Raw genomic sequence first — 26,008 nt, 5'->3', positions numbered from 1 at the left:
ACAACCACACTGAATGTTTCTCTGTTAGGGTTTCACACAGTCTGTGGATCCATCACTTGTGGTATTTATGTTTGTCATGTGACCACGTTGACCCTTTTGAACCTGGAACTGATTAAGAATTACAGAAATGGTCACTAAAGGCCTATTGACATTGGCTGTTGGTGGTTCCGTGGAAGGTAAGGTTGTTCCCATGCCCATGAGTCTTGTTCTAGGGTTTTGGGAGTGGCTGGAATGGGGAGCCCAGAGGTTTATACCAGCTGAGCCCCTGACCTGAATGGAAACTGTGAAACGTAGAGTGCGAAGGCTGTGTGACAGCTGGAGTGGTGATTTCTTATGGCAGGAAAGAAATAAGAATCTCATGATTCATGGCTTTGATCATGGAGGTGAGACTCAGAGATCTGCACCTACTTGGGAAACACATCCCCTTTGAGAGTTTTTATTTTCTAGGTTGGTTTCAAAATTCTGGAGTGTCTTGTGGCTACACTTGTCAGTTGGATGCATTTTCCTTCTTGGTTTTTAAGGTGGTGATAAGCACTCTACATCAATCTCTGTTGTTTTTTTTTTTTTAAACTTCTTCTCATCCCCTTCCTTCTTCCTTCTCTCCAGCCCCAGATCTGCTCTGCATCTGATGGGCTGGTGACCAAGATGCCAAGAGACTCACCCAGATTTAGCATGCATCAGCTCTAGACAGCTGCCCGTCCACCAGACACTTCTCCCCCCAGCCGGCCTGACCTGTTGCTTGGGGACACGTCCCACTGCTTCTCCAGACATCTGCCTGGTCAACCGTCACTTCCTTAGAGAATCAGGAAGGGGACAGACGCATGAAATCATGCCACCGACAGCAAAACGTTAATGAGTGGGTGACGTCAAGTTGACGTCAAAGGCAGAGGAGACCGAAGCCCAAGACCAGCTCGGCTGTCGCAACTGTCCCCAGCCCCTGCAGCACCCACCTCCCTGGCTCCTTCTCTCGGTGTAGCCTGAACCTGGCTCCTCCTGGTGAAATCATCTTGGCTTTATACATTCTGTGACCTTCAGACGGATCCCTTGGAAGTTGCACACCATGGAGGATCACATGTTCAGTGTTCAGCAAATCCAGCCCAACGTCATCTCTGTCCGCCTCTTTAAGCGCAAAGTGGGAGGCCTGGGGTTCTTGGTGAAGGAGAGGGTCAGCAAGCCCCCCGTGATCATCTCCGACCTGATCCGAGGAGGTGCCGCAGAGCAGAGCGGCCTCATCCAGGCCGGAGACATCATCCTGGCAGTCAACGGCCGGCCCTTGGTGGACCTGAGCTACGACAGTGCCCTGGAGGTGCTCCGGAGCATCGCCTCCGAGACCCACGTGGTCCTGATTCTCAGGGGCCCCGAGGGCTTCACCACACACCTGGAGACCACCTTCACCGGGGACGGGACCCCCAAGACCATCCGGGTGACGCAGCCCCTGGGTCCCCCCACCAAAGCCGTTGATCTGTCCCAACAGCCATCGACCGGCAAAGAGCAGCCACTGGCGGTGGACGGGGCTGCGGGGCCTGGGAACAGGCCCCAGCACGCCCAGGACAGTGGACAGAAAGCCGGCTTGCTCTCACACGCCAACGGCCTGGCCCCACGGCCCCCAGGCAAGGACGCTGCCAAGAAAAGTGCCCACAGCAGCTTGCTGGGCAGCGGGGAGAACAACGAACTGCTCCAGGAGATAGAGCCAGTGCTGACTCTTCTCAGCAGTGGGGGCAGAGGGATCAACAGAGGGGCACCTGTGAAGGTGGAGACAAGAGATGCAGAAGTTCAGGTGAACAGGTAAGCCCCAGAGCTTGGTGTGTGTATGTGTGCGTGTCTGTGCATGTGTGTGTAAGCGTGTGCGTGTGTGTGTACATATGCCTTGCGACAACCTCACAACCCAGAGCCAGCTGAAGGGGTCTCAGCATCTGCACATCTGCTCACCCATCCTCACAACTGCAATCGCCAGAGGGGAATGGGCCCAGCTCTCAGGAATGTCTACTGTCGTGAAACTCAGTTAATAATCATGGCGGTAAACATCATATTGTCCCATCTCTATCCCATGAAATCCTCCTGCAACCCTGCAAGGCGGGCATTTTTGCTGTCAACTTTTCACAAATGGAAAGACTGAGGCTCAGAGAGGGGGAGACTTTTCTGAGAACTCCAGTGAGTGAGAGGCACGTGTGCAAGGCAGACACGGGCGTGGGGTTTGTGCAGGGCCCGGGGTAGAGAAGGAGAAAGAGCTGAGCTTGGGCCACCTTCTGCCTAAACCAGCTTTCTCCTCTTGACAGCCAGCCGAGGAGAAGAAAGCTTCTAAAGGGGTGGCATGGAGGTTGGGGATGGAATCAAAGTATAGAATTGGCCCCGAATCCTCAAAACAGCAGTCTTGCTTGGACTATGTGGGAGCTGAAGGCTAAAACTTAAAGAACTGGGTACCAGCCCTCTGTGTTTGCCAGATTGACATTTTCTGCTTACACGGGGGAGGAGAGCTGGCAACAGTGGGTGATGCTCGGTCCTTCATGGGGGAGAAAACACAGCTGGGCCAGGTGGTCAGAGAATAGTGGGTCAGGAGATGAGAGACAGTGAGGGGGGGAGTTTCTCTCTGTCCCCTTCCCCTCTCACCTTGGGCCTGGCACTGACCCTAAGTGGCCGGTGCTGTCAGAATGGGTCTAGGCGGACCCTTTGTGTCCCCCCTGCTTCAGAGTGAGATGTAGGACTGGGACCACCCAGAAACCTACATGACACAGCCCCTCCCCAAGAACACCCCGAGTGTCCCAAGAACATTGGAGGTCTCCAGGAAGGCCCTCAGGGGCTGGGATTAAAGTAGATCTCCAAGCTCCCACATTAATTCATTTAGCAAATGGTCACTGAGGATGCACTGTGCGCCAGACAGCTGTTCTAGGTGCCAGAGATAAAGGAGTGAATGAAATTGATGAAATCCCCTGACCTTGGGGAAGATGGACAGTAAACAAGATAAATACCCAAAATACGTCATACGTTAGTGAGCCGTGCTATGGAGGAAAATAAAGCAGGGAGGGGGAGAGGAGGTGTTGGGGAGGGCAACTTGTTAGATAGGGAGTCCAGGGTGAGTGTCATCAGGAGGGTGACACGTGAAGGCCTGGAGGAAAGGAAGAAGGGAGCTCTGCAGTTTTCTGGGGGGAGAGCATCCCCAGCAGAGTGAACAGCAAGTACAAAGGATCTAAGGCGGGGGGAGGGGGCTTAATCTCATGAGGAAATGCACGGGATCCTCTTCCGTGATGGGGGCAGCCCAGAAACTGCCCTTTGGTGGGCTCCTCCATCCCTGGCAGCCCACCTGGGCCCACCCTGGTGTCCCCAGGGTTTATCCCAACTTCTCGCACCTGGGCAAAAACTGAGCCAATTTCAGCAAGACCATGGAGCCTGCAGAGTAGGAAGATGGGGGCAGAGAGGAGACAAGGGTCACCCACTGCCCCATGAGCCCCTGCCCTCTGACCCATTCCTCTCGGGTGCAAGTTCTCCATGAGAAGGAGGACAGACAGTCTGGCTCCAGTGCCTGGGACACAGTGTGACCCTCTTGATGGGGCAGGCGTCCGGGGACCTCTGTGGCCCTGGATGTCCATTTCCAAAGCCAGGGGCCAGGATTGGTCCTCAGGGTTTTCCCAGCTGGTTGAGATGTGGGGCCCGGTTCACCCAGGACCAGCTGCAGGCTCTGAGACTAGAACCCAGTCCTCGGGGCAGCAGCACATCCATTTAGGGTGGCATGTTTAGGCTGCGATGGGTTCTCTGGGCATCCAGCACCTCCAAGTCTCACTCAGTTGATTTAAATGCAAAAGCAGCTTTAGAATCCAGAATAAAAGGCCTTGGTCTTGTTTTCTGGGAGGCACCGAGAGAGGCCCCCCCCCCACCGGGCACAGCCTGTCCCTCCCAATCCTAAACACCCCTCCAGATTCCTCAACGCCGTCCCCCCGAGAGGAGCAGGGGACACTGAGTAGGGACTCGGGTCTTTTCCTTCTGTGGACACAGCCCCCTCCCTCCAGGCAGCTGAATCCTGACTGTATCTAAGGCTCCGCAGACTTGATTCGGATCCTCAGCCGGGCATGGGGTGGAGATGGGGTGGTGTCAGAATCCCCGGGCTCTATTTCAGTCCCATTGCCCCCTACCCTAAGCGTCGGTCCTCCGTGTGTGGTGTGGGAAAGCCCCCCAGAGGGTGCCCTGATTGTGCCTCCCTCCCTGACTGTGGTCTGGGACGCCACCCTCACTCCAGTCACAGCTGGGGGCACAGAGGCCGGGTACAGAGCGCAAGACCTGGGTGTGATCGTGCAGCCCTCTTGGACGCCAAGGCCTCGGGGGCCTCTCCAAAGCCCACCATGGGGCTGCTCTCGTCCCCAAGGCCGAGGGAGGGATGAGGGGGCCTGGCCTGCAGCCCTGCCCTGCAAGGCCTCTTTTCCTGAGCTCTCCGCCCACCCTTATCCATCACAGTCCTCTCTGCAGTGACCCTGTCTCAGCCTTGCACACAATGCAATAGTTTGCTCGAAAGCAGCAGAAAAAAACTGCTTCAGAGGAGAAGTTGGGGAGAAAAGATACAGGGGAAATCACAGATTCTGTGAATCCCACTGGGGTGAGTGCTCCTCAGGGTGGGGAATATTTGATAGTAGCGTGTGTCCCCCTAGCTAAGGGCTCACGTCCCTGAAAGCCCCCTTCCCTTCCCGTTTTTAACAAGTATTTTTATAAAATATTTTTTATACATTTTTGTATTTTAAATTTTAAAAAATTTATATTTTAAAAGATATTTCTATTTAACAGAATATTGATTAAATGCCTTCTTTACTAGCAGAAGTTAGTTTGTGGATAATATAACTTATCCACACTTATATTTTTAAAAAATCAATATAATGCCCTATCTGTAAAATAAAGGCAATATAACATAAAAGTAACTCATAATTAAAAAAAAAAAAAACACCTGTATTTCAGGATATGCATGCACAGACATGACAAATGGAGGGGTCAGGTGGTTGCACCTAAACATAGCATCGCCGGGAACACAGCAGCAGCAAATGTGGACTGGCACAGGTGTGTCGTTTTGGCAACTCACATGCCACCAGCAGCGTCTCCTTGGTGATGCAATTTTCCAAAACGGTGAATAGCTCCTGCTGGAATGCTGTCCTGTCTTTCCTCAATTTATCCAGTTGTTGCAGCCATTGAAATGTCCATGTATTTTAAAGCCATGTTGATGTGCAAGACAGGGTTGGGGTCCTGGCTCGGGAATGGATGCCCACTTTTCACACTCGTGAAGGCTTGTGTGGCCCTTCTTCCTTGGGTCGGTGTGTCCCTTGCACTGCAGCATGCCCACCACCCTCACCCCCTCCTCCGATGCCAGGAGCACTCCACCCACCACTGTAACAACCAAAAATGCCCCCACCAATTGCCAAAATGCCTTGTGGGAGCCAAAATAAGTGGGTCATTAGGAATCAGTGTCCCCAGAGGGGAAATGGAAGCCCAAAGGCAGCTGTCCTTTGGGGTCACACTGGGGCTGGCAGGACTGGGAGGATTCAAGCCCTGTGGAGCACGCGGATGCCTGGGATGTACTCATCCTCCCCACGACCTCTCCTTCTGCCTGGGATATACTTGTCCTCCGCACCACCTCTCCTTCTGCCTGGGATATACTCATCCTCCCCACCACCTCTCCTTCTGCCCGGAATATACTCGTCCTCCCCACGACTTCTCCTTCTGCCTGGGATATACTCATCCCCCCCACCACCACTCCTTCTGCCTGGGATATACTTGTCCTCCGCACCACCTCTCCTTCTGCCTGGGATATACTTGTCCTCCACACCACCTCTCCTTCTGCCCGGAATATACTCATCCTTCCCACCACCTCTCCTCCTGCCTGGGATATAGTCGTCCTCCCCACGACCTCTCCTGCCCGGGATATACTCATCCTCCCCATGACCTCTCCTCCCAGGGTCCATGTTGGGGTGAGGTCAGTGCCAGCATCGCCGGATGCTGGATGGAGTCTCCAGCCAGAGAGGCCTGGCCGGCTTGGGTGACGGTGAGGCCGCTGCCCACCAGGCCCAGTGTCCACATCAGGTCATGCTCACCAGCCCCTGGCTTCTGGGGGACGAGCAGAGAGGCCTGGGCCATCACTGTTTCTCAGCAGAGCTCTCATCTCTCCCACACTGTGCCCTCATTTCCTCCCTGCTTCCCTCTGTCTCTTGGAGACAGACTTATCCTGCTCCTTCTACTCCCTTTCCCTGATGGGTCACCCCCAGTCCCATTGTTTGGGGGGTGGCACTCATTTTCATGTTTACTCGATAGGCAATCTCATTCCTCCATCCCAGGAGGAAGGCAGCCCTGGCAGGTGGTGGCAGCGTGGGAGGCAGTGTGAGGAAGGGAGGCAGTGTATCCGGCGGCTTCCGGAACCTTCTGACTGCACTCTGGAGCAGTCGCTTTAAAATGCTGCCTGTCAGAGAATATCCAGGTTGCTCAGCTTGCTGCCCTGAAGGAGAGTTTTAAGGAGGCCAAGGGCCCTGGTCCAGCATCCATCTGGCCCAGCCGGTCAGCCTCGCCCCCGCTCGCTGAGAACCCCTCTCACTTGCAGCGTGCACGGTAACTTACACAGTGTCTTCACAAAGTCACCTCTTCAGAGCTCGTGTGAGTTCTGCTCCACAAGCAGGGTGTGTGGTTTCAGCCCCCTTTTATGGAGGAGGGAACCGGGGCTCAGAGAGGCAAAGCAACTTGCCCAGGGTCACACAGCACTGGCGACAGGTTGTACCTCAAAGTCTCAACAAATGAGTGGCCAGAGTTAAGGGAACCAGGCAGGAAGACAGGGCTGGACCCACGGAAATCCATTTCAACCCTAGAGAATCAGCTTAATGGAGGGGAAGGAAAAACTCTTGTGGTAAGCCCGAGTTTTATAATCATTATTATAGTTAACCCCTACTGAGTACCTGGCCCCATACCAAGGTCTTTGTGTCAGTTAATTCATTTATTCCCTGCCTCCCAGCTCTCCTCTGAGATGTAGGTCATCTTGTTATCCCTGTTTTCCTGATATGGAAACCAAGGCTCAGAGAGGTGAATTATCTTATCCCAGGACACACAGCCAGCAAGCAGCCAAGCCAGGACCTGAACCCAAACCCATGCTCTTGACCTCTACTGACTCAGTCGTTTGCCTGCTTGGCTACTAGCCATCAAGCTTCTGAAGACATGGGAGTATTTTCTCAGGGCTCAAAAGGGAAACTGAGGCCCTGAAATGCCATCGACTAAAGATAGCATGCCCTGGCCTGGTGCACCAAAAGCTAGTCACCCTGAAGATGGCCAGCATTGGGGTGTCCCATTTCCCTTCCATTCTTTCAGCATCTCAAAAACAAGCCTGTTATCCTGGGTCAACTCTAGCTCTTCCAGTTTTATCACTGATGGAATTCATTTGAGGGATAAGGGGCAAAACCAAAAATCCCCATCCTCCTTGCGAAGGTTGGGCCCCACCCCACGCCTCTCACCATTTTGGCCCCACGTGGCTTTCATCTCTGACTCAGAGCTGGGCCAGGGTAAGCCCTATCGAGTAAAGGAAGGAAGGAAAGGGGGATGAGCTCCCCTGGCTCAGTCCCCCCGCGGCAGGGAGGGCGACTGCATCAGCGTTCACTTAGCAGCACTAAGGGTGTCAGAACTCAGACCAAGCAACCCACCTCGACTGCAGCACCGTCAGAGTCAGGAATTCCCCCGGACATGCCTGGGAGCTTTGAATCGCTCTGATGGCGTCCTTCCGCTTGGGGACTGAGCCCAATAACTGCTATCTCACCGAATCTCACTGCAGTTTTTTCTTTCTCCCTTTGAGTGTTTGGTCGTGAATGCCTCTCCCCACCCCAGTCCTCCCTTTTTTGGGTAGGAGAGAGGCCCTATTTTGCAGTAGTTTTACCCTTGCATTTTAGCCTCCTTCCAGCAGGATCCCTGCGGACTTGTCAGGGCACTCACGGCCCTTCATGTGGGGAAAGAGCTATAGAATGAGCCACCCCCACCACTACCACCAAAGGATGTGTGCAACCAGAGGGCATCTCTCTCCATCTTTCATTCAACAAATATTTGTGGAGCATCTTTTCTGCTCCAGATGCTATTCTTGCCACTGGGGATCAGATCGTGAACAAAACAGAGGGAGGTCTCTGGTCTCTACCCTCTTGGAGTCATATCCTAGTGGGGGACATAGACAAGAAATGAGTATAGCATAGATAAAGGCAATCATTTTAGATAGTGTTGCATGCTATGAAGGAAATAAAACAGGGTGATTTGAAGAAAAGTGATTTGGAGTTGGGTAGATCATTAGATAGGGGTGTTGAAGAAAGCCTCCCTGTAGAGGTTGGCATTTGTGCTAAGGCCAGGAGGTGCCAACCATGTGAAATCTAGGGTTGGGCATTCCTGGCGGAGGACACAGCACGAGCAAAGGCCCTGAGGCTGGGATGTTCAAGGAGCTGAAAGCCATCCAGTGGGGCTTGCGCACAGTGAGTGGGGAAGAGGGGTGGGCAATGCGGCTGGACACACGGGGCAGGGCTGACACCCAGTCCCGTCCTCCTCTGTCATTCTTGTCTTAGCAGCCGTTCATTCACTGTATTGGGTTCCTGTAACTGCTGTAACAAAGGACCCCAAGCTCAATGGCTTAAAATGCCACATGCTGATTCTCAAACAGTTCTGGAGGTCAAGTGTCCAAAATTAGTTTGACTGAGCTGAAATCAAGGTGTTGGCTGGGCTGCCCTCCCTCTGGAGGCTCGAGATAGGAACTGGTTCCCTTGCTTTCTCCAGCTTCTAGAGCTACATTCCTTGCATTCTTTGGCTCATGGTCCCTTCCTCCATCTTCCAAGCTAGCAGCATCACATCTTGCTTCAGCTGCCACATTGCCTCCCTCTTCCATAGTCAGATCTTCCTCTGCCTTCCTCTTATAAGGACACTTGTGATTACATTTACAGAGACCGTCCAAGATAATTTCCCCATCTCAAGATACTTAATCACATCTGCCAAAACGCTTTTCCCGTATAAGGTAATGTATCCATGCTCTATAGACTAGGGCCTGGTGTCTTTGGGGACCATTTTTCAGTCTACCCACTCATCCAACAAAGACCACTAAGCACTTTCTGTGGGAAGGCCCTGGGCTGACCAATGGCTATACCTGCATCCCTGCCACCATCCCTGTGAGGTCACCAGTGACCTCACTTCTAGGCCCATCTCTGCCCTCTCTGGCCCTCAGTTTCCCCATCTGAAAAAATGATATTTGGACCCAATGAGCCTAAGATTCCTTCCAGAACTACCATTCACATTCCACCTCATGGCCAAGCAACTCACCAGACCCGCTCCTGCCCAGTCATGCTGGAAGGGTTACTGTTCCATTTGACATCTCTGGAATATCAATCCAGGTCAGAGGTCACAAAGTAAGGGCTTGAGGGTCATTCTCCCATGAGTTTTCTTTGGACTGCAGAGTTTTCTGAAAAAGTGAAGTTGTGGCCAAACAGAAATCAAGAGATTTCACATTCAATCTGGATTCTAGCCTCTGCAAAAAATGTATCAGAAGAGCTGGTAACACAGAGCCCTCCCACATCCTGGCAAGGCAATAAGTCATGGGAGTGGGAAGGGGCTGCCAGTTCACCAGAATCCAACTCAGCCCAGTTGCCCATCAACTTACAGAGTTGAACCCTGTAGACCTTTGAGTTGGAGAAGCCTACCCAGCTTTTGTGATATCAGTAATTAGCATCATGATCGTTCCTAAACCCAAAGGATCTCAACTACAGCATTTGCAGAATTTCTGCTCCCCAAAACACACTTTCCTATTTATCGGGAACTTCCCCACTCCAGCTGGATGGTCTAGGAGAACAGTTCAGGGACCCCAGCTCTGGTCTGCACAGCCCCCAAGTCTTCCTGCTTAATCTCAGCTCCCAGCATCTGTGAGCAGGTGTAGGCAGAATCCAAAGGCTGTTGGAGTGTGTGGGTTGAGGAGCCAGGGAGAGCCATAGTGTCAGCTAACAAACGAGGGGGTGGGGGGCAGGGCTCCCTGCCAAGACCAGCTGCCCCTCTGCAGCCTCCTTGGCTGCTCGGGCCTGAGTGGGCAGCAGCCCCTACTTCCCTGTGCCCTGCACCCTGGCCTGGCCCACCTGCCTCCCCTCCCAGGTCCTCAAGACTGTTAGTGGTCAGCACAGAGCCAATGGCACATGTTTGAGCTTCCTGGGGGGTCTGCACCAGAGGTCAGGAGGGCCTGGTCCCTGGGAAGTGTCAGTCAGAAGGCTCTGGAAAAGGTCCTCAGAAGGTTTAGAGATGCTAGACTGACTTTTGGCTTAGACGTGATCGGCCAGCTAAAGAAGAGGAAGGAAAAGGGCTTTAGTCCTTGCCAGAAAGTGTAGAAAATGCTCACCAGGTGTGAGGCACCTGCCTTAATGGTGAAAAGAACAGAGGGAGCTGGGGAGGAACTGGGAGACTTGGGGGGAGCTCACGAAGAGCTTGGAGAGTTGGGGAGGAGCTGGGGGAGCTGTTGAAGGAGCAAGCAAGCTGGGGAAGAAGGAGGGGAAGCTGGGGTGGAGCTGGGGGGAGTTGGGGGAAGCTGGAGAGGAGCTGGGGGAGACTGGGGAGGAGCTGGGGGAGCAGGCTAGAGGAAAGAAGGGAAGAAAGGACAGTGACATTTCTGAACCAGGATGGAGCCTTGCTAGGGTCAGGCCAGAACACTCTCCAGGCAATGGGCTTCCAAGAATGTCCACAGGCCACCTGGAGAGCTTTTGACATTGCAGATTCCAGGGTCTCCACCTAGACCTACTACATCGTACATCCTTCATCCAACTCTCAGGGGTTGGGCTCAGGAATCTGAATTTTTACAAGCCTCTTAACTGATTCTGCATCTGGAGTTTGAGAACCACCAAATATGAACATGTGGGGGCCCCGAAGACAATGGTCAGCCCCAAGTGCCATGGGTGGTGGGCTTTTCCAGAGGGGCAAGGGCAACTCAGAGGAGGCGGGGGTCCCTGCATGGAGGAGAGGTTGTTAATCATACCTGAGAACAGGGACAACTGGTAAATAAATCCTCGCAGGCCTTTGGGTGGACAAAGAGCAAGGATGAGGAGGAGCTCAGAAGCATGAGGTTGGGGTTCTCAGAAGTGGGATGATTTCTGACCCACCCCCACCCCTGAGAGACATCTAGCAAAGTCTAGGGACATCTTTGGTCATCATGACCCGGGGGAGGTTGCTACTGGTATCTAGTGGGTAGACACCAGGGATGCTGCTAAACATCCTGCAATGCCAGGACAGCCCCCCACAACAAAGCATTCTCTGGCCCCAGGTGTCAGTAGTGCTGAACACTCCGGGCAGCTGGGCTGGCTCTGGACACAAGTCATGGTTCAGGCCTCTTAGAAGTCAAGAGAGGCCCCGTCCCTCTCCAACTGTTGGCCCCCAGTATATTTTTTTAATGAGGAAATGATAAAATAGTTACCAAAATTACTTGTAACTAACCCATCCACCTCATTTGGAGGGATCACCCAAAATCTAAATTCAGAGTTCTTCACGAGTTTCTTCCAAATGACTTCCAGATGCAGTGATTTTCAACTAGAAGGAGACACCTGATTTTCAAACTTTCTCTGCTGCTCCCTGGCTGTGTGACCTTTGACAAGTTGCCTAATCTCTCTGTGCTTCAGTTTCCAGAGTTGCAAGTAAGGATAAACATAGCAAGTGTTTAGTTAGTGCTTGCTATGTGCTAGGCATTTTACATTGCAGAGCCTCACTTATGACCATCGAAGAGAGACGGGGCATAATGTGGGCTTTAAAGGCTGAGTAGGAGTTGGTGCTCAGTAGAGGGAAAATGCAAGTGTTACCGAGAAGGGCAAGCATAAATGTAGGAGTGAGTACCATGCTTCTCAGGAAGAGGGGCCAGGAAGGATGGGAGGTGGGGGTCTAGAAGTGAAGCAGAGAATTCTCAGACTCCTGGGCTTCGTGAACAAGATGTGACAGCTCAGGAAGGGGCTGAATAAAGACATCCCTGCCACCCTCACCCCTAGAGAAGCCAGGAGTCACATATACCGTCATTTCCTGGGCTTCAGAGAACCCTCAGACATTAAAGCTTCAAGCTACACTGTCCAATACCATAGCCATTGGCCACACCTGGCTATTTAAATTTAAATTAAAGTTAAATAAAATGCAAAGCTCAGTTCTTAGCCACACTATCCACATTTCAAGTGCTCAATAGCCACATGTAGCTAAAGGATATAAAACCAGAAATTGCAACATAAAACGTCTCCATCATTGCCAAAAGTTTTACCAGACAGTGCTGGCTTAGAGGAATCTTGACTGGCTCGTGCAGAACCAGAGTTTCCTTTCTTCCTTTCTTTCTCATCAGTCCATAAGCAAATTAATAGTTAGAGCAATAGCAGATGCTACACTGCCACGTGCTGTGAGCTTGACTTCATTTAACCATTGCTGCAACCCTGGGAACTAGGTATTCTTAACCCCATTTTATAGATGAGAACCCCAAGACTGAGAAAAGTTACATGAGAGTCCAAAGTTGCCTAGTTTACAACTAGCAAAGCTGAGAGTTGAACCCAGTCCACTAATTCTGCAGCCCGTATTCTTACCCAGCATGTTACGCTGCTTATGCAAACCCATCCAGCAGCTAGATCCCAGGGTGAGCCCATCAGTGGCAATAAGCCAGCTATTTCCTTCAGTCCCAGTTATCACTGACAGATTGTGGGTTGGGAATCTAAATCAACTTCTGATTTTGCTCCTGGGTGAATGGAAGCAAAATAGCTCACCGTGCATGTACCCCATGGTCCCAACTTAAAATATTCTTCCCCTGCTCGTCACACACAACTCTAAAATAAGTTGTGTTGGCAAAACACTTCAAATGCATTATTTAAACAAAGGTGTTAATAGCTTTCAAAAAAAAAAAGAAAGGATGACAGTAAAAGAAACACTCTCTGCAAATTCATACAAGAGAGCTAAAGAGAAACGCCACAGGATCCGTTTCAGATTTGCCTCCCTGTAGCTGTGCCCTGTAATTTTTATAAAATTACAAAATCTCTGACCTCGTTTAGCAAGAGATGTTGGGTTACTCCCCCTGTAGTTTCTGGCTTGGAATAGGTATAGGAACCAGATTTTCGTGCCTCTGTTAAGTTTCAAACACCAGTTCTGCTCTGTGCTTCCTGTGGGACACTGGGAAACTTATATAACCTCTCTGGGCTCAGCTTTTTCATCTGTAGAATAAGACTTTTTTCCTCTGTCCTGTTCTTAAGCTTGTTTTTTTTGCACTCCTCAATGTATTGTGGACAGCTTTCATGTATCAGCATATATAGATCTGATTCATTCATTTATGTGTTGCATTTATATGGATTATGTGCTACTCCACAATTTATCCAATGAGTACTCTGTAGTTGAACAATTAGATCATTTACCACAAAGATGGAATGAACAGACATTTTCCTACTTCTTGCCTCTTTGTTTGTTTGTTTACATATATATTTAATTAGAGCAGTTGTAGATTTACAGAGAAATAATGCTGAGTTGCCTTCCCCCTCCATACACACACACACACACACACACACACACACACACACACACACACACGCAGTTTTCCCTATAATTAACATTTTGCATTGGTGTGGTACCTTTGTTACAATTGAGGAAACAATGTTATTATAATTATACTATTAACTATAGTCCATAGTTTGCATTAGGGTTCTCTCTTTGTGTTGCACCGTTCTATGTGTGTGTGTGTGTTTTTCTTTTTATTCTGGTAATGTCACACAGAATGGTTGAGATTAAATGAAATAACTTCTGTACAAGTACCTGGTGCATTACAGATGCTCAAAAAATATTAGCCTCCTCCATTCTCTGCTGAGCCCCATGTGATATCTTCAGATCAGGAGTTTTAGAGCTGAAAGAGCTGAGTGACATTTAGAAAAGCCCTCTCAACAGACGATTCCTCTGTTTATCACCTCATAGGCAAACCATTGACTTGGGAAATGGCAGTAATCAAGAGCCACTCCAGGTGTGTTTTGGTGACATTTTAAACAGGATAAAACAGAATGTTCCCGCTGACGATTGCAAACCTCTCCAAGCAGAAGAGTGAAAGTAGCTTTAAGGTGAGCCAGCCAGGACTCTGAAACATGGCCAGGAAGGGGTCTGGCTGGCCACGGCTGGGCAGCTGGAGGGGCCACTCAGCAATATGCACTCAAACTTGGGTCCTGGCTTCTGGTTCATCCCAAATAGCTGTCGGCAGCAGATGGAGCAAGGGGAAGATTGGGCAGCCAGGAATAGGAGTCCCCAAAGCTGGAGAAGCTGGAGATGTAGAACAGAGAGCTGGACAAGGGTCTGCTTCAATGCCTGGGACCAAAACCGAGAGAAGCCACAGAGCAAGCCGCCCTGCCCAGAGGTGGGGAACCGACGAATGCCACAGTCAGAGGAAAACCGGATGGGAGGGCCCTTGAGAGACAGGCTGTCGGGAAGCAGCTGGGCAGGGCCCGGGGTCAGGTGAACAGAGGTGAGCCAGGGCCGGTGGGGCCATCTGGATTTTGACCCAAAGCCCCATCCCCGCCTCATGACACTTCTGCGGTCTCAGAGGATGACCAATCTGGGGAAGTTGGCCAAAATAGCCTCATCCTAAGCCTATTAAAGTCCGAAGGCAGGAAGCCAGGAGAGCCTGGTGGTTTAGAGGTGAGGGTCTGGAGTCAGGAACAAGCCTGGGTTTGAATCCAAACTCCAGTTACTAGCTGTGTTATTTAGGCTAGAGACTTAACCTCTCTGAGCCTCGGTTTCTCCATTTGATGATTGTGAGGATGGTGATAGTGGTGATAGAGATGCTGATGATGGTGATGATGAAAGGAGGGGAAGGATGGTGATGATGGTGAGTTGGGTGATGGTGATGATGACGGCAATGACGATTCTGCTGATGAGGAGAAAGAGTGGTGAGGATGGTGATGGTGATGATGGTGATGGTGATGATGATGATGGTGATGACAGTGATGGTGATGAAGATGAGAATGACGGTGATGATTGTGGTGAGGGTGGTGCTAATGGCAGTGACAGCTTTTGGTGATGATAATGATGGTAATAAATGACAATGATAATGAGAGTCTCTGCTCAGAACAGGTGCAAAGTGTCAGCTTGCAAGGCTGGGCTCAGCCACCACCTAACTATGTGACCTTAAGGAACTTAACTTCTCTCTGTCTCACTTACCCCATCTGGAAAAGGTTGATTAATAGTCACTCCTACCTCACAAGGTTATTGTAATTTAATTAAATTAATTAAAATGCATGCAAAGTGCTTGGCACATAGTAAGTGCTTAACAAATGCTCACTATCGTTATTAATAGTATTGTTGCCCTTATTTTGACAATCACACCTGTTTATCCTGAGCTGCTATCATACATACAAAGTCTTAACCCACAGGCCTTCCCTATCCATCCTGCCTGCAACTCCTTTCGCCATTAAGACTCACAGGCATTCAGTTGTTCAGAAGTTCACAACACTAGGACCTCCCATGTTCCCAGATCTAAGAAATGGGGGGAAGGGAGAAAGACGAGCAAAATCCTTGGCATGGCCTTCCTGGAACGCTGTCCACAAAGATGGGCATGCGCCAGCCTTCAGTGCCAACTTGGATGAGCTCACCCTCGTGCTCAATGACCGGGACCTGCTCTCCCACATGTCGCTGGCGATCTCCACCAAGCAGCCGGCCAAGCACCCAACGCTTGCTGATCTGCACCTAGAGTCGTGTGAGGGACCCTCCGAGGTTCTGTGCGGACGCGGGACCAGGCCAGGGCAACCAGCCCTTCCCTCCCGACATCTCACATTCCCTCACCACCCCCACCTTGCCTTGCAGAGATGTGGATGGCAAGTCACACAAGCCTCTGCCCCTCAGCGTGGAGAATGACTGTGTCCTCGGCGACCTGTGGGGGAAGGGCAACATGCCTGTCGTCCTCAACAACCCGTATTCAGAGAAAGAGCAGGTAGGTCAGGCTGGCCCCACACTCACGCGGCTCCCTGCGCTCTCCCAGCTCCATGATGTGGGAGGGAAGCCAAAGCCCAAACCACACTGGGGTGGAAACCAGACACCATGGCTGGAGAGCCTGAGGAGCCAGGGCCCGGAACCTTTGTCCTGGGACATGGATTGTGGCTTTGTTTTTGTTTTGCTCTGTTTTATTTGGGAGCTTGCCATTTTTCAAATCTGAATTCTGTTTTTTACTAGGGAATGTGTACACATGGTTCACAATTTTTTAAGATATAAAACAGATATGGTGAAAAGTTTTCCTCTCTCCCCCAATGCCAGCCACAAAGTCTTCCTCCCCAGAGGCAAGCAAGATTAATAGATTGATTGTGTGTGTCCTTTTAGCAAAATTTCATGCATAGAAAATACATGTGCATATTATTTTCACCTGTTTTTACACAAAAGAGCACACACTATACCTAGTGTTTTACACCTTGCATTTTTGCCTATCAACACATCTTGGAGATTAGTCCAATTAGCAGGAAAAGAGAGTCCTTGTACCTTTTTTCCAGCTGCATAATATAATATTCTGTTGTATGGCTAGGCCATGACTCATTGAACCAGTCCGCCATAATGAATACTTGGGCCTTGCCAATATTTTACTGCTACAGTGTGTTATAATGAATGACCTTGTACAAGTACCTCACTTAGCACATGGGCAGGCATATCTATAGAATAAATTCCTAGAAGTGGATTTGTTGAGTCGAAGGGCATAAGCATTTGTGATTGTGACAGAAATTGCCAAATCGTTCGCCGTAGGAGTTGCCCCTGTCTCTCCAGCTGGGTAGGAGAGCGGCTGTTTCCCCACAGCCTTGCCAACTTGGTGTGTTATCAAACTTTTTAGTCCTTGCCAATCTGCCGAGCTGTGTTTTGACAGCTGAGTCGGTATCATTTCCCAAGAGAGGCTGGATTTGGCTAGAGATCGGTGGCACCTTTTTCTCACCTGCCTGGGCAGCTGACGGACTTGGCCAAAGCTGCCCTGGTGAAGCGGGTGAACCCCCCACCCATCCTCTGCAGTGCAGTGAGCTATGAGTGGAATGGCTAGTGGGAGGTCAGCATGGGGAGGGTGTCCCACAACACTCAGCAGGTCATCTTCCTTCTCCCATTCTCCCACCCTGTGCAAGCTCTGGATGGCTCAGGCCAGGTTGTGCTGAGCTCTTCTGAAGCTTGGTCTATGGACAGCACCTTCCACCACTGGCTCATCTGAGCAGTGACTAGAGCCTTTCCACATAGCTACAGGGTGAGGGTGGGACATTCTTGAGTCTCGGTGGGAAAAGCTTCCCTTAGCTGCTGATGGCTGCCCGGGGGCAGAGAAGGATATCAGGGATTCCATAATAGATCAGACCCAAGATCCCTCTGGCAATGACTCTGACAATGGAAACCTTGGTGGCTGAACACAATTGTGGACTGCTATTACACTGTCCTCAAAATTTAAGGCCACCCTGTGTGTATTAGAGGACAATTATCCATTAGTGAGTAGATGAGCAAACATTTAAAATTCCTTTTTCCTGTCTTTCTTAATAGAAAATGAAGGGTGTTACCATAATATGAACACTCTCAAGACAAAGAAGGACAGAAAGGGGCAGCCTCAGGCCAGATCCAGGCTGTAGGCATGATTTGTTAAATCTGAAGGGTATCGTCCTGAGAAACATTTCATATTTTGGATTTATTGCCAAGGTTTTGAAATTTCACATAAATATCATATATATAGCTTCTCTTGAAAATGTAGAAGGTCTGACCCATTAAGCCTATACTCTCATTGGCTGAGTAGTACCTGTTTCCTTTAGGCAGGGCATGGGGCTCCAGCCTGCCACAATCCCCACCACTCCCTATCATCTCCCTGTCATTAAGACCAAATCTCCATTGTCATTTATTAGAACGTCAGTGCTGTTGGTTTTATTTTAATAGTTCAGAGCAAAGTGAAATTGCTTTGTACCCATGTCTTTATTTTAAATGGAAGGGAGAGATAGACCAAGAGGGCTGTATGTTTCCAGAAAGATGAGAAAGGTTTCATTTTTCATGAAAATGAAGAATATTGTTATGTATTCAATATGCAAACCAAGTGTTCTGTTTTGAAATGACCCAGCCTGCTTTACTGATTTACCTTCACTACATATCCCTCCCTAAGCATTAGGCTTTGTAATTTTGGACTCCAGTCACCGCTCAGGAATGGATTATAGAGAAGGACACGTAAAATCACTGCTGAGACCTGAGCAATGGCCCAATGTGGCCATTTCCTGTCGTGCCAGTCATCTCAGCTAGACAGTTGCAGCTTGGAAAACATAACCTTGTACTCCAAGCCTGAGGAGTGAGGCTCAAAACTGGGAACGGAGGCGGCGGGGGTGGGGGTGGGGGGGTTAGTCGGTAAACCACCAGCCTGCTTTGTGGGACATCATGAATGAAGAGCTCAGAGACAGATGTAGAGAACCTACCTCAGGGCCTCCTCTAAAATGGAAATCCATTCCCCTGGAGAAGGAGAAAGGGACTTTGGGGGTTCTGGGAAAAGGGGGCAAGACTGAGTCTTCCTGGAGTTAAGACTGCCAAGCAGTTTTAGACTTGGGGGCTTCTAAAAGCACCCCACATAACCCCAGCAATGCTTGGAATTTACATTCACTCATTTACTTATCATGCAATTCTCAATGTAGTCCATAACCCAAAAAAAAGGGTTCAAAACCACCGCCCTGCGAGATTATCTTGACTCTGTTGTCTGAGAGTCCATTTCCTAAATGTCTCTCAAAATAGAGCAGAAAGGAGACAGTGACCCAAGACATAGTTATATTTGAGCCCCAGGTCCAGAAATAAGAAAATGGCCCTGTTTTCTCCTGCTAGACATCTCCGCAGCCTTGGGGTTCAGAAATGTTTCCCAGGCTGAGCAAATTAACTCCAAAACACAATGTTCTTCTCTCTGTCCTGAAAGACCATCTTCTATACTTAGCTTCTCCATTACCTGCTCACTTTACCTGGAGCTCCTCGAATCAGCTTCCTTCCTCCCAGCTGAAACCAACATTTACTGCTTTTTTAAGCATCGGGGCTTAGCTTTGTTGATAACACCAAGACGGACTTGGCCACTACCTGCTTTCCTGAGTCAGGAACCGACAGGAGTAGGTGGAGGAGCAGCTGATCTCCGTTTTCCCCAAGGACTGGGCAGAAGGCAACGGAGGTCAAGTGAAGCAGGGTGGACGCAGTTTAGACATGAGAAAGAACTTCCTGATTCAGCAGACTGTTAGCTTCCTGAGGGAATGGTCCCTTTGGCCTGGAAGAGATTCCCATTTTCCTTGATGCTCCAGATCCAAGGAAATTCAAGTTCAAGTTCAAGTTCAAATTCAAATTCAAGGAAATTTTCCAAATTCAAGGAAAACCATCCATAGAGGCACTTTCTCTTAAATCAGTCTCAGAAGGCTGAGGCTTCAGTTTTTATCTACTGGCCATTTCTCTTGCCAATAGTCTGGCTCAACTGTGGGTAGCCCAGTGAGACCTGGGCCCCTAGAGCTCAGGGTGTGAATGGCTTTGTGACACTCAGCTTTAAGATCTCCTTGCAAATTGTGTCAGGCCTGGGCTGGTAGATTGAAGGAATCTATTCGCCTTCTGCAAATATTCACGCAACACGTGCCACGTGCATAGAACTGCAGTGGACACAAAATGCCGCAGGAACTTAAATACCTCAGCAGGTATCAAGAAAGGTTTCCCCAAAGAGGTGACATTTGTTGTGAGTTTTAAGAACAAGTAGAAGTTTTCCCAAAAGGAAGTGGGGGAAAGGTGGTCTGTCCAAGAAACAGCTGTGGCTGTTTTGACTTTTTATCTTCCTAAGAACAATTAGCTCTCTCAGATTGTCTTTATTTCGCAAACCACCTGACACACGTGTTAGGTTCTGACACCGTTCTAAAGGCCCTTTACATCATAATCATCTTAAGTGAAATTGCCTGCAAAATCTTGGGATTTGACTCAAGCGCTTCTCAGCTGTCTTCATCCAGCATCTGTTTGCCTTGCCTGCCTGTTTTGCGATGTATGGTAAGGGGTAGTGGGGAGAAGTTGGCCCTGCTTGGGGGCAGAACATCTATTTTCAGGTACTAATTAAGTGTCAATCAAACCCTTGGTGGGCGTGTGAGGGAAGGATCTCTGGCCTAGGTGAGACAGCATTTCCGTTGGGGTTGGTTCTCCCCACTCTTTCATTCATCCTGCTGCCCCTCTCTCCAGCCTCAGTGATAAAGAGGGTCTGATAGATGACTGTTAGATTAAAACCCCCTCCCCATGCCCAGGAGCCCCGTCAGTTCCCTCACCCCTGGGGATGGAGAGCTTGCTGGCTGCTTGAAAATGTCAAAATCTATTGGGAGGCTTCTCTCTCCTTCCAGGTAAGTGTCAACATCACCCCAGCCTGTCTGGAGAGCTCCAAATTAGTATGCGAGTGGGGAAGAGGCGGCAGGCTTGTGAGCTGTTTCTTCCCCAGGCTTGGAGGGCCAAAAGTTGCCAGGGACCCTCTCTCTGTGGGCACGCACCCATGGCCTGCTGCGCTGGCTTTGCTGGAAATCAGAGTGGAGCAGCCAGAAAGCCCTGGGTCTGATTGCAAGCAAACCAGCAAGAGGCTTTGCCTGTCAGTGGCAACCAGCATTTGGGGGGCGGGGGGAGGTGGAGGAGAGCCTTCCACATCAGTCCTGACTCACTTCACATTAATGATGTCAGGATAAAAATAACAGTAACAGCGATCACAAAACCACCTTGCAGCTGCGTGGCCATTCGAGCTCTTAGACGCGTTTGCACAGTCTCCTAACTGGCGACCTGGGTCAGATGACTAACTCACATCAGTGCTGCACCTCCGTTTCCTAATAACGTCTAATAAGGGAAGGTGAAATGAGATGATTGCAAAATTATAACCTTAGCCCTAACAATATTTATTGAGCACTTGAGGTCCATGGTCTCGTTTCATCCCCAGCCCAGCCCAATGAAGTTCTGTTATTGGCCCCATTTTACAGTTGAGAAAACTGAGGCATGGAGGGTTTAGGAGCTTGAGGAAGGCCACATGACCAGTATGTGGTAGAGATGGGATTTGAACCCAGACCAAGGAGTCCCAGAGCCTACTCTTAACTCTTCAGGGCCTGGCACAGAAGAAATGCTCAATAAATGTTTGCTTTTGTTGTTATTATTTTGCCAATTATCATACTGCTAATTTAAGCACACAGCCACCCTGCGAGGTAGGTAGGGCAGGAAGCACTGTCTCCATTTTACAGCCAAGACTCTCATGGCCCAGGAAGGGACAGGACCACCCACTTAGTTTTGCATTTCTTTCCCTTTTTAACTACATCATCATCCTCCTCATCAATCTTTCAAAGCCATGCAGTAAGTGTTATTTGTGCCTCGCGGGGGCCAGACCCTAGGAGCACACCCGGGGGGGTGGGCAGCAAGACCGAGTGGGAAGAGCAGGAGCTCCGAGGGTCTGGGTTCCAAGCCCAGCCCTGCTGTTGGCTATTTGGTAATTTGGGGCGAGTCATGTCACCGCTCAGATCCTTCACTTCCTCATCTGAAAAATGGGTTACTGTGAAGAATCAATGAACCAGGCTATGTGGAATGGCCTCGCCCAGATGGGGCACAAAATAGGCATTTATGAAATGCATTTATGAAATTCATTAAAATGAGCATGATCACTGCCCTTGAGCAGTTCACAGCTGAGGCATCATTTTAGCATCAAATATTCACCTCGACCTCTGGAAATGTCCACTCTCAAGAGAAGCTCCAGACGTAAACAAACACACAGCCACATATCAGACCGTGTATTTGGGGTTTCATGGAGTCGTACACAGAAGTTAGCCACCAACCAGAGTTGAGGGCCTCCATATTGGCCGACATCTCGGGGTGTCTGTTGATTATTCCCTTTCCTAGGCCCCTCTGTCTTGAAACATTTTGGAAACCTCCAGTGTTTTGAGATTACTTTCTTTCTGTGCGAGGCTGCCCCACGTCCCTGACTGTTAGCTGCTGATAAACTCAAGTTTGCCCGCTTCTCCACTGAGCCAGTTTTTCTTCATCCAGCTCGTGACCAGAAGTGGGCACCCAGGTTGGATTTCCCTAAAAGCATCTTCAGTCCCCCACTTACTGGGTTACACAGGGCATCTGGGGTGCCCTCCAGCAGGAAACAAAGGAGCTTCAACAAAGAGGTGCTCCAGATATTTATATCAGACAGTCTCCATCAGTCCCCAGTGGCAGCTGGCCTTTCAATTCCCTCTACCCAAGCCGTGCCCTGCTCAGTGGCGCCCAGGGTCTTTAGAGGTCACTTAGCCAGGAGACAAACCTTCCAAGTCCTGCCACCCTGGGTGGGCGGAGGCAGGAAGTGGGGCCTTTGAATTGACGGGTGTTTGGATTCAGCCGACAGGAATTTCCACATATTTTGCTGTTTGTTTTTAATAGTACATACATTCAATGCAGGCTGTCCCGAACATTGTCCAAGAGGGACAATGACCTCAGGTTCAGGAATCAGTGATACATGCTGTGTGCTCACTCACCCAGTACCCAAATCCTTTCCCCACATAGGCCAAATGAGATCAAAGTCAGTTTTCCTTCTCTCTTTGCAAATGAGTATCAGTTGCCAAAACCCCCTCCAAACAGAGACCCTCAGAGATCGAGAGAGACCCAATCCACTTCCATTTTCTTATGGCCCCAGGAGATTTTAAAAGGTAAAAAGGCCAAACCATAGTCACAAATGTGTGCCTTTTAAATATCTACAGCTATCAAGGTAATGCTTTTGACAAACACACACACGCAGACACGCACACACACAGACATGCACACACACAGACACGCACACACACATACACAGTGCAATGTAAGATTTGCACAAAGATAATCATAGGATTTATTTTAAAATTAATTCATAGTGCACATATACATTCTGGTCTGTTAATGGGACCATGTTTAAAGTTACCTAATAACATTTCCTGGCTGCCCTGTGATGTTACTGAACTGCATGTAAAATCTCATTTGGGACAGCATCAACCATCTAACTCTAAGGCACCAAACCTTTGGATATCCTCTGCCCACCCCTGGCCCCAACGCGCACGCACGCACACACCCACACACACACACACACACACACACACACACACACACACACACAACCTACCGACCTGGGATGAGTCTGACTCCTGAGAGCCCCCTTACTTAATCATCCTCCACAGGCTGTGGAACATGGTCTATTGGATCAGGAAATGATGCTTTGAATGCACTACAAAAAAATTGTACTCCAAGGTACTAAACACAGCTGGTGATGTTTTCTAGGCAGCAATTTTTAATTGCATGGATGGATGCTTGCCTGCTGGTTTGTGTGTCTGTGGTCCTGAACCCTGAGCTGCCATGGCTCGTAACTGGGTTACCCTTGCAGCCCCTAGAGGTGTGGTGCCTGCAGGGTGGAGCAGTCCTGCCTGGGGCTGCAGCTGAGGGCACAGCGTGTGGCATCTGGCCTCGGGTGGGGATGGCCCACTGCCCAGCTCAGCCCCAGCAGGCCACCCTCATTTTAGGACAGGCCAAGCAGGGATGGTTGCAGCAGGCAACAATGGAGGAGCAGTTGCTGATGCCAATAATGCAAGAATCAGACGCTACTTGGCATGTACAGGTTTGGGCCTGGGCTCCCAAATGTTCTTGTGTCTTACTCCCTTGTGTCTCCCTCCCTTGCTGTCATGCTCTCAGTCCTGGTTTCGTGGAGGGGCTCCTGACGGTGACAGCCCACTGTTGCAGAAGGGCGGGAGGCTTGGCCTCTGTTTCGAGGTCTCCCAGGGTCTGCCTTCATACCTGAAAAACCTCCCTCCCTCCACCTTCCCAACAGTCCCCCTTCCCATCGCTTCTCAACTTCTGCTAAAAGGCTCACTGTCCTCCTAGGTACCCAGGCCGGAAGCCTCAAAGCCAGTGCTCACTTCCTCCTTTTCCCTCCATCCTCTTCACCCAGGGGCCCTCAGCTCTGCTCCTAGAACCCTCCCAATCTCCATCTGTGCCTTTCCAATCCTGCTGATGCTGCAACAGCTGCATTGGAGCCACGAACCCCACCTTCCTCCCTGCAACGTGGCCTCTCTGACCTCCTCTCCCTCCTCCAGTCCGTGCAGTTGGGGAGATCCTAGGACTAGGCTTTGATGAGCTCCCTCTGAAATTTTCCATTGTCTACTAAATCAAGACCAAACTTCTCCACCTAGCATGTAAGGGACTCCAGGATGTGAAATTCATTTAACCCTCAAATATTTATTGAGTGTGTGCTATGTGCTGGGCACTGTTCCAGGAGCTCGGGATGGGCAAAAGTGGCAGAGAAACTGTAGAGTTAAATAACTAAATGCACGTAGATCTGTAAATCTATGTATGACATGGATACGCACAGGCACATACACACACACACAGTAATTGCAGGCAGGGATGAAAGTGCTGCAAAGACAAATAAATCATGGTAAAGATGGTAAAAGACCAGAGAATAACAGAGTGGGGTGCTGTTTTCAAGAATGATGGGGAGAGAGACCTCTGACGTGGTGACGTTTGAGCAGACACCCAGATGACCAGTCCCTGGCGTTCAATCCTTTGGAGCAGGAGGCAGCAAACTTCTCCTGAAAAGGGCAAGATAGTAAATATTTTCGGCTCCGTGGGCCATGCAGTCTCCGTCTCTATCACAACTACTCAGCTCTGCCGTTGCAGCTCAAAAGCAGCCGTAGACGATGTATAAATAAATTAGTGTGGCTGTATTCCAATTGTTTATTTATGGACACTCAAATTTGAATTCCACATAACTCTCATGTGTCACGAAACAGTGTTCTTCTTTTAATTTTTTTGTTGTTGTTGTTCAGCAATTTTAAAATATGAAAGCCATTCTTAGCTCACGGGCTGTACAAAAATGGACAGTGGGCCCGACTTGCCAACCCCTTCTGCAGAACCAGCTTTTCCCAGTTGTGCTGATGAGAGTGGAGACTCTCTGACCTGCCCACCACCGTATCGCAGTCCCTAGCATGCAGTAGGCACGCAATATGTAGTTGTTGATGGAAAGACAGAGGGCAGTGGAGAGGAACCAGAGCCTCAGGGATCCACAAAGCAGCGTTCCTGGGTCCTTCTCCAGCTGACCCCCCTCACCTCCCTCTCTCCTTTTGGATCTGAACTGCAGGACCATTTCCTTCCACTTCCTGAGGGCCTCTGCAGACTCCCTAAGCAAGGAGGCATTAGCAAAACCTTTGAGATGCCCACAAGCTCAGGGCCCCCTTTTCAAATTGAGGAGCAAGCGTCCCAGGTTGTCCTCCCACCAACCCACCGAGACCTAGCCGGTGGCTTCCGCCACCTGAAAATTTTCCATTGTTCCACCTCAGCCACACACCCAGAAAAGTCCATGTGTAGCCCTAGCCCAAAGCCCACTTGTGCCTTGTCCCCACATAACAGCCTCCCAAGTGGCACTAATCTGCACTTTCAAGGCAAGCGCTGCAGTCCCCACTCAGAAAAGTCATTTGCATCCTGCATCCAGGGCCCCTGGCTGCTATATTAATCTCTGTGTTTGTCCCCTCCTGAGTCATCTAATACACTGCTGCCTAATTAAAACATCAAAGCCACAAGTACAACAGCCCTGCAAGAGGCCCCCTAATGTCTGGTTTTAAGGGTGCAATCCAACGAAGCCCAGGGTAGAGGGTGGCCCCGCTGGCACTCAGGCAGCCGGTCACTTTGTTCTGAAGCACTTCCCCTCACCTATCTGGACCCTCAACAGGTGGCCTCTATAGTGAGGCCTCTTCTCTTGCTCCCTCTGCTACAAAGTCTGCCGGCCACACACAGGGACCGCCCCCCACCTCCCCTCCTCGTGCCAAGCCGCCCTCCCCACCTCTCTGCCCTCCCACCCTCTCTACAGGTGCTGGGCCCAACCCCACCGCCAACACCGCATCCGTCAGCTCAGCCTCCAACGGGTGAGTGTGGGCGGCTGTGGCTGAGCGAAGCCCGTTATTTAGGGACGGCGTCTAGCACGCCTTCCACGTTGGCAAGGTGGAGCTCCTTTTCTCCGGGAGGCAGGTTGTCAGCAGGAGCAGAGGAATCTGTCTCTACCAAGGCGGGTCCAGACGTGCCTTCT

At 50.2% G+C, this 26,008-nt stretch overlaps 1 protein-coding gene across 1 annotated transcript in view; it reads left to right on the top strand.

Moving 5' to 3' along the window:
• The first annotated feature begins 1,060 nt into the window (after nucleotides 1-1,060).
• NOS1 (nitric oxide synthase 1) overlaps nucleotides 1,061-26,008 on the top strand; it is a 93,269-nt gene continuing 68,321 nt past the window's right edge. The window contains exons 1-2 of the mRNA XM_037817229.1: nucleotides 1,061-1,785; nucleotides 15,790-15,916. Coding sequence (XP_037673157.1) covers nucleotides 1,061-1,785; nucleotides 15,790-15,916 — 852 coding nt within the window. The remainder of the gene's footprint in view (nucleotides 1,786-15,789; nucleotides 15,917-26,008) is intronic.

The sequence above is a fragment of the Choloepus didactylus genome, chromosome 23, assembly GCF_015220235.1.
Source record: "Choloepus didactylus isolate mChoDid1 chromosome 23, mChoDid1.pri, whole genome shotgun sequence".
NCBI classification, from domain to species: Eukaryota; Metazoa; Chordata; class Mammalia; order Pilosa; family Megalonychidae; genus Choloepus; species Choloepus didactylus.
This window is presented reverse-complemented; position numbering and strand designations above follow the sequence as displayed.